The 7,200-nt window shown below is 35.9% G+C and overlaps 1 protein-coding gene across 7 annotated transcripts in view; it reads right to left on the reverse strand.

Annotated features, from left to right (window-relative positions):
• Positions 1–1,209: 1,209 nt before the first annotated feature.
• The window catches only part of dnmt3ab (DNA (cytosine-5-)-methyltransferase 3 alpha b), a 60,519-nt gene continuing 54,528 nt past the window's right edge, over positions 1,210–7,200 (reverse strand). For 3 of the 7 annotated variants that reach the window (XM_016475463.1, XM_016475460.1, XM_016475461.1), the window contains exons 17-24: positions 5,317–5,462; positions 4,882–4,972; positions 4,076–4,224; positions 2,939–3,024; positions 2,784–2,853; positions 2,590–2,708; positions 2,485–2,514; positions 1,210–1,501 (exon numbers count right to left, since the gene is read on the reverse strand). In XM_016475463.1, coding sequence (XP_016330949.1) covers positions 1,360–1,501; positions 2,485–2,514; positions 2,590–2,708; positions 2,784–2,853; positions 2,939–3,024; positions 4,076–4,224; positions 4,882–4,972; positions 5,317–5,462 — 833 coding nt within the window. In that variant the 3' untranslated portion in view covers positions 1,210–1,359. The remainder of the gene's footprint in view (positions 1,502–2,484; positions 2,515–2,589; positions 2,709–2,783; positions 2,854–2,938; positions 3,025–4,075; positions 4,225–4,881; positions 4,973–5,316; positions 5,463–7,200) is intronic. The other 4 variants (XM_016475467.1, XM_016475464.1, XM_016475462.1 and 1 more) reach the window with 3 other exon arrangements.

Below are 7,200 nucleotides of genomic sequence, written 5' to 3' on the forward strand. Positions count from 1 at the left end.
GGGGTGCTATTGGAATTCGGCACCTTCACCACCGGCACGACAGACGGATTTATTCTATCCTAGCTCATTCGTTCACATCTATTGGCACAGCCCTACTGTACACAACAAAGTATTACCTTATATAATGGCAAGAGTTTCACATCATTAAACAGAACCGAAAAAAAATAACAATTCACAAGAATCAAGGAGAAAGATTTTAAAAAAATATCAAAGAAATAAAGAAGTATACATATACAAAAGTGCTCGATATTGTTGGTAACACAGCACAAAAAAATTGCTATTAAAAGGTAGAAGAACATTGTGAAGCCGCACCTTTATAGTTTTGCACCTGACTGAGAATAGCCTGCGGACGCCGCAGTTGGAAGGCTGATTCACCTGGCCGGCAAAATGACAAAACGACCGACGCCATCCTTCCTGCGGCCGCCACGCGTGCTAAGAGTTGTACAGTAATGATTCTGGCCTGTGTGACACTAGAAAAAAAGTAGCTCACCACAGCCTTTGATTTCAAGATATGGATGACAAAAACATCACCGCCCATGTGGCTGGTTTCATGCGTTCGGATTGCAGGCATACTGAAGGAAGCAGGCGTGTGTTTTTTCTTTTTTTGAAAAGAGCACCAGAGAATATTGTACAAAAAGGCTGTAAAAGATATAAAATGAGATGTGGCAGACCTGGCTTTTTTTTTCAAGGTTTCAGTCGTTCGTTTTACCTGGCGACGGTACAAAACGTGACCCCATGATCTTGTTTCGAGTAGTAGCACCACATGAGTTGCAATGTTTTTCATCACCTTGAAGCACCATATTGTCACCTATTACAGTAGTACCTTTATTACCTTCAAATGTGTATAGAAACTGTAAACAAAGAGGTATTTGTGATCTGGTGTTCTGGATTGGTTAAGACAGAGCTCCCCTGACACTAAGAGAAAACTTTTTTTTCAAGGCTCAGACGCGCACCGCGAGAATTAGATCGATCCGCGACCCGACAGTCGAAAAACTCAGGAGGCGAAATGTTTGGGCGAACTAAATGCGATTTCCATCTCAACGAATTTCTCAATTCTGCCTCGAATTGTTATATCGTCTCTCAGTGCCTTAAAAGGAGGCCATGTCTCAAGTATAGCTTGCACACATAAATCAAATACTGGATAACACTGCTAAAAAGTAAAATGAATAATACAAAAAATTAAATAGAATTAAAAAAAAAGAATCAATTATTCCAAACCAGAAGAATAAAACCAAAACAAAACATAAAATAACTTTTTTTTTTCTGATGTCGAACTTGCAAATAACATACGAGAGCTTGCTTTCGAAGCTCTTGGTATTACATCGGTTTAGATTTTTCTCATCTGTACTGGATTTGAGTTCAGATGCAGGCGAAGTACTCTTTGAGTGGTGCAAACAAGTGACGGATGACCGGGACGCTCCACGACCTTCCCAGCAGCCTCTGCCTGGCCAGACGACTCATGTTCGACACGTCTGTGTAATGGACAGGGAAGCCGAACACCCTGATAAGAAGTGAAAAGGGCAGAAAGTTTGTTTAAATGTATTCACAAGTGCAACACTCTGGTGATGTGACTAGACAGATGATGAATACTCTAGAACAGTTTATTGCCATTTTTGTTTTAAAGATAGAGAATATACAGGACACAATAAAGGACATTAAATTGATCAAATATGATAGTAAATTTTTTTGCAAAAAATCCATTTCAAATAAATGCTGTTCTTTTACACAAAAAAACACTGTATAATATTATAATATAAGGAATGGTTTTAGAATATTAGAATAGATCAGGTGACAGGATGCTGAAAATTCAGCTTGGCCATCACAGCAATAAATTATATTTTAAAGTATATTCAAATAGGAAACAGTTACTTTAAATTGTAATAATATTACAGTTTTAAATGTTGCTGGTTATGTGTGGCTTTAAAAGAAAATTCTTTCTGTTAGAAAAATTTGGAAAAGTCAATGATTTTTAGCATCATTGGGATATTATTATATTCTTTATTAATATTTGAATTAGTTTTTATTTTTATATTTTGTTTTAATTTTCCTTTTCATTAAAGTTTGGGTAATTTTGTTGTGTGTTTTTGTCATTTTTATTACTAATATTATTATTTATTTATTTTTTAACAACAAAAAAAATGTTTTTTTTTTTTCAGTTTTAGTTTGATATTTTAGTACATTAAGTTCAACTAAATGAAGCAACAATGTGTTGACTTTCTTTTCTGTCTTATCTGTCTACTTGTGTTGGAATCTCCAAAAAGGATTTTAAATCAAGCCAGGTTAAAATATACCAAAACAGGAAGAAAACTGTGTTTGTCAAGCCATTTCATGGTGTATATCTATGTTTATATCAATGTATAGATTACATAAGACATGTCTCATTGTATTGATATGTAGTCATATTCTGTTCTACTGAGTAGGAGGATATGATTTCAGTGAGCTAGTAGACGACAGATGATTCAATCAATATAAGATAAAACTCACTGTTCACTGAAGCGGGCCCTCGAGATCTCTCTGTTGAACAAATGTCACATTTACATTTACATTTGGACTTACAGCTTAGAACTTTTTAAAGGCATTTCGTCATACCTCTCCATCTCAGTGCACCACAGGATGTCCTCTTTGTCATTCATGAAGACAGGGAAGTGCTGGTCTTTGCCCTGCTTTATGGAATTTGACCGAGTGGTGATGGTCCGCACTTTATCAAACTATAAAAAATGTGTAAAGAAACTGATTTAAACTGCTTTATCCAGAAATCAATCGAGGGTTGGTCTAAGAAGTACCTTAGCTGTCCTGCCATGCTCCAAACAGTCTTGAAGGTCCAGTTTATCAGTGCACATGGCGGTCAACGGTCTGAGAGGAAAAGGAAATAGAGAGGTAAAATGATAAAATGAGAGATTAAATAATGAAATGAATGAAGAGTCCATGTCCAACTAACCTGTTCATGCCAGGCAGGTTACCCCAAAAGTAGCGAGCTCTGTGGGCAGCAGACACCTCCTTGGCATCGATCATCACTGGGTTGCACTATGATACATAAACAAATAAATGTCAAAATAAATAAATTAGTGCTGTCAAATGATTAATCGCATTCAAAATGATAGTTTTTGTTTACATAATATATGTGTGTGTACTGTGTCTATTTATGATGTATATATTAATACACACTCATACAGTATATATTTTGAAAATATTTACACATGTATTTACATGTTTATATTTATATAATTTATATTATAAATAAATATATTTAATATACAAATATAACATATTTTTCTTAAATATATACATGCATGTGTGTGCATTTATATATACATAATAAATATAGACAGTACACACTAGGGCTGTCAAAACAAAAATTTGAATTTCGAATATTCGTCGAATTTAAAATAAAAATCCACATTCGAATGCAAAAACATTATGGCGGGGGGTTTTCCCATCCCACTGCAACTCGTGTTTTTAAATGAAAAATGTACTCTGTGTGATTGGCTTTCGGCCCTTTGTATTAAACTATGCATACATACATGATGCTGTTTTGTTTATAGTTGTTTAAGCAACTTAATTAATTTTAATTGGTTTATAAGCATTATTTTAAATATTATGCACTTTTTTTCACAGATAGTCATGTTACCTTATGCTTTGAAGAAACGTGCATTAGTAATATTTTGCTCGATGTGCCCTCTTGTGGCCTCAAAAAGCTTTTCTTCACCCTAACTGAAATAATGCATTTTAAATTCTAATATAATTTGAATTTTGATCGTATTTATGTACAAAATTCGAATTTAGTTTTTCAGCCATTTTGACAGCCCTAGTACACACATAAATTATGTAAACAAAAACTTTTACTTTGGATGCGATTAATCGTGATTAATCGTTTGACAGCACTAAAATAAATAGATAATAAAATATATCCAAAACCTTAGTAATATTGACTCTAGCAAGCATATAATGGGTTCATTCGTTTCTACACAGCAGGTCATTTTACCACTAGGTGGTAGCAAAACCTACTGGTTTATATTAAAGCCCCACTGACAGTATAAGACAAATTCAGCACAGCTTAATCATCATGTTCAAACACCTCTAAAAAGCGAGAGATGTCCCTCTTGTCGCTGACACCCATGGCCACCACATTCTCAAAGAGCCAGAAGAATGGCCTGTTATCTCGCTCTTTAGGTCGGGCCTCATGTAACAGCCGGTAAAACTCGAAGAAGAGTCGACCCGTGCCCTCTGAAAGACAAAAAGCAAGATTGAAAAACATTACGAAATTATCATAAAAATGTACAAATATATGAGCTGTGTTATAAATACAACTGAGATATACAGTACACTACCATTCAAAAGTTTGTGGGCGGTAATATTTTTGAAAAAAGTCTCACCAAAGGATGCATTTATTTGATAATACTGTAAAATGTAATTACTTAAAGTATTATTATTATTTAAAGGAACTGTTTTCTATTTTAATATACTTTAAAATGTAATTTATTCCAGTAATGGCAAAACTGAATTTTCAGCAGACATTACTTCAGTGTCACATTCTAATACGCTGATTTGGTGCTCAAGAAACATTTCTTAATCTTATTATTATCAATGTTGAAAACAGTTGTGATGCTTAAAGGGGTCATATCATGCGATTTCAAGTTTTCCTTTCTCTTTGGAGTGTTACAAGCTCTTGGTGCATAAAGACATGGCCCCTTTAATCTTTTTCTGGAAACCATGATACATTTTTCCAGGATATTTTGACGAATAAAATGTTTAAAAGAACAGCATTTTTGAATTAGAAATATTTTGTAGTCTTATGGACCCCAATCTTTTAAATGGTATTTGAAAGTGTAAACACTAATACTAAAGACTAAGGCTAGAACACACAGCTGAATAAACTCCTACCGTAGAGACCTTTTCTTGCAGGATTCACTATTGACAAGTCATTGCACGGACTTCCACCGATGACAAGATCGAAAGGACCCCATTCCTGAACCTGTGGATGATACAGAAGAACAAATTAGACAAAGGAAAAAAAAACAATAAATAGATTGATCAATATGAAATATTGTGGACGTAATCAAGCAGGAACCTATATGGTACAAGGACAAAAAAAATACCATTCATTCAAATGGTTACGCTGACAGTTTTACCCTGAAGATTTGATACCACTACTCTCAAAAGCTATTGTTAATGGTCAAAAGTTATGAAGATTTTAGTTTTTGTGCAGTATATAAGAGCTGTACTTAAAGAAATTGCCAAGTTACCAAGATGGCCACCAAATGTAGACTTGATTTCAAATAACTTCAACAGTAAACTGAGGTGAAGTTTGATACTCACGTTTTTATGGGTGACGTTTCTCACATCACCCACGTACATGATGCGTCCCTGGTGCCGAACGATGCCCACAGTGATGGAGTCCTCGCACACTTCTGAGGCCACGTAACGCTCCACCTGGATACCCAGCTCCTTCAGAACCAGCAGCCCTGGCATAATCACAAACACCATGACAATCTACAACTAAGTTGTTTATTTTATTTTTGCTAATTATTGGACCGTTTTATTGAAGTACGCAAGTACTAGTGATTAGTCACATGGCATTTACAGCCTTGGCTCAAAACAACCCGCTGCAGAACCGAGCACCATTAACAAAGATGGCGGATTTCAAATCACATTCTTCGAGGTGGTCGTATGCCAGCCAAAAAAAAAACGGGAATGCTAACAGATACTTTTCTTCAATTATAATAGATGTCCTTGCTTCAAACACACCAATGATGCCCAAAAATCCTGTTGAAATTGGAAGTTTGCTAAGGATTAGTTCATTCCTGAATTAAGATTTCCTGATAATTTACTCACCCTTCATGTCATCGAAGATGTTCATGTCTTTCTTTCTTCAGTCGAAAAGAAATGAAAGTTTTTAAGGAAAACATTCCAGGATTTTCTCCATATAGTGGACTTCAATGGGAGCTGGTGGGTTGAAGGTCCACGCTTCAAAAGGCTCTACACGATCCTAGCCGAGGAATAAGGGTCTTATATAGCGAAATGATTGGTCATTTTCTAAAAAGAAACACAAATTTATATACATTTTAACTAGGGCTGCACGATAAATCGCATGCGATATTTAACGCGCATCTTATCAGTAAAGCCGGTTCTGTAATCAGCGGTAATCTCCATCACGTGCGGGCTAATTACGATTTATCGATTTACCGCTGATTACAGAACCGGCTTTCTGACAAGATGCGCGTTAAATATCGCATGCGATTTATCGTGCAGCCCTAATTTTAACCACAAATGCTCATCTTGCACTAGCTCTGCGATGCGCATCTACGGCTTCACACATGACGTAGTCGAGTTGGAAAAGTCGCATGTCGTTAGTTCTTCGTCTGTGTACTCTGGTTCAAAAAGGTAGGGTAGGGCGAAAAAATCCATCTCATTTTCTCCTCCAACTTCAAATTTTTTTTTTTACCTTTTTTTGTTTGACTTTGCACGTTCGCTTTGTAAACACTGGGTCGGTACTTATGCTTATGACAAGCGTGACCTTTCCAGCGTGATTATGAAATGCGAGAAGTAGAGCTAGTGCAAGATGAGCATTTGTGGTTAAAAAGTATAGAATTTGAATTTTTTTAGAAAATGACCAATTGTTACGCTAGATAAGACCCTCATTCCTTGGCTGGGATCATGTAGAGACCTTTAAAACTGCATTCTGGACCTTCAACCCCTTGATGCCCATTGAAGCCCACTATATGGAGAAAAATCCTGGAATGTTCTCCTCAAAAACCTTAATTTCTTTTCGACTGAAGAAAGGAAGACATGAACATCTTGGATGACATAGGGATGAGTAAATTAACAGGCATCTTTCAATCAAGTATCTTTTTATTGGTAAACAAGACAAATCTGAGTGAACAACTTGTGAAATCTGTGTAAAGAAATTTCACCCTCGTGCAAAATTCCTGATTGTGTAAATTCCTATTGAAACGACTGGATTTCATATGTGACTGCAACTTAGCAGCCAGTTTCTTGATGGATTTAAAATTATATTATAGTGACCAGATAGTGAGTATTTAGTGACAAGATAAAGCATTCACTTGTCCACCAAATATGCATACACCACATAATAATCAGGCTTTAATGACGAACATGGACCGTCTAGAGCAGGGTTCCTCAATTAGTTTTCGCCGAGGGCCGAATTCTGCCAACAATACCAAGCCAAGGGCCACTGACCTA

The sequence above is a fragment of the Sinocyclocheilus anshuiensis genome, unplaced genomic scaffold, assembly GCF_001515605.1.
Source record: "Sinocyclocheilus anshuiensis isolate Anshui unplaced genomic scaffold, SAMN03320099.WGS_v1.1 scaffold676, whole genome shotgun sequence".
Classification (NCBI taxonomy): Eukaryota; Metazoa; Chordata; class Actinopteri; order Cypriniformes; family Cyprinidae; genus Sinocyclocheilus; species Sinocyclocheilus anshuiensis.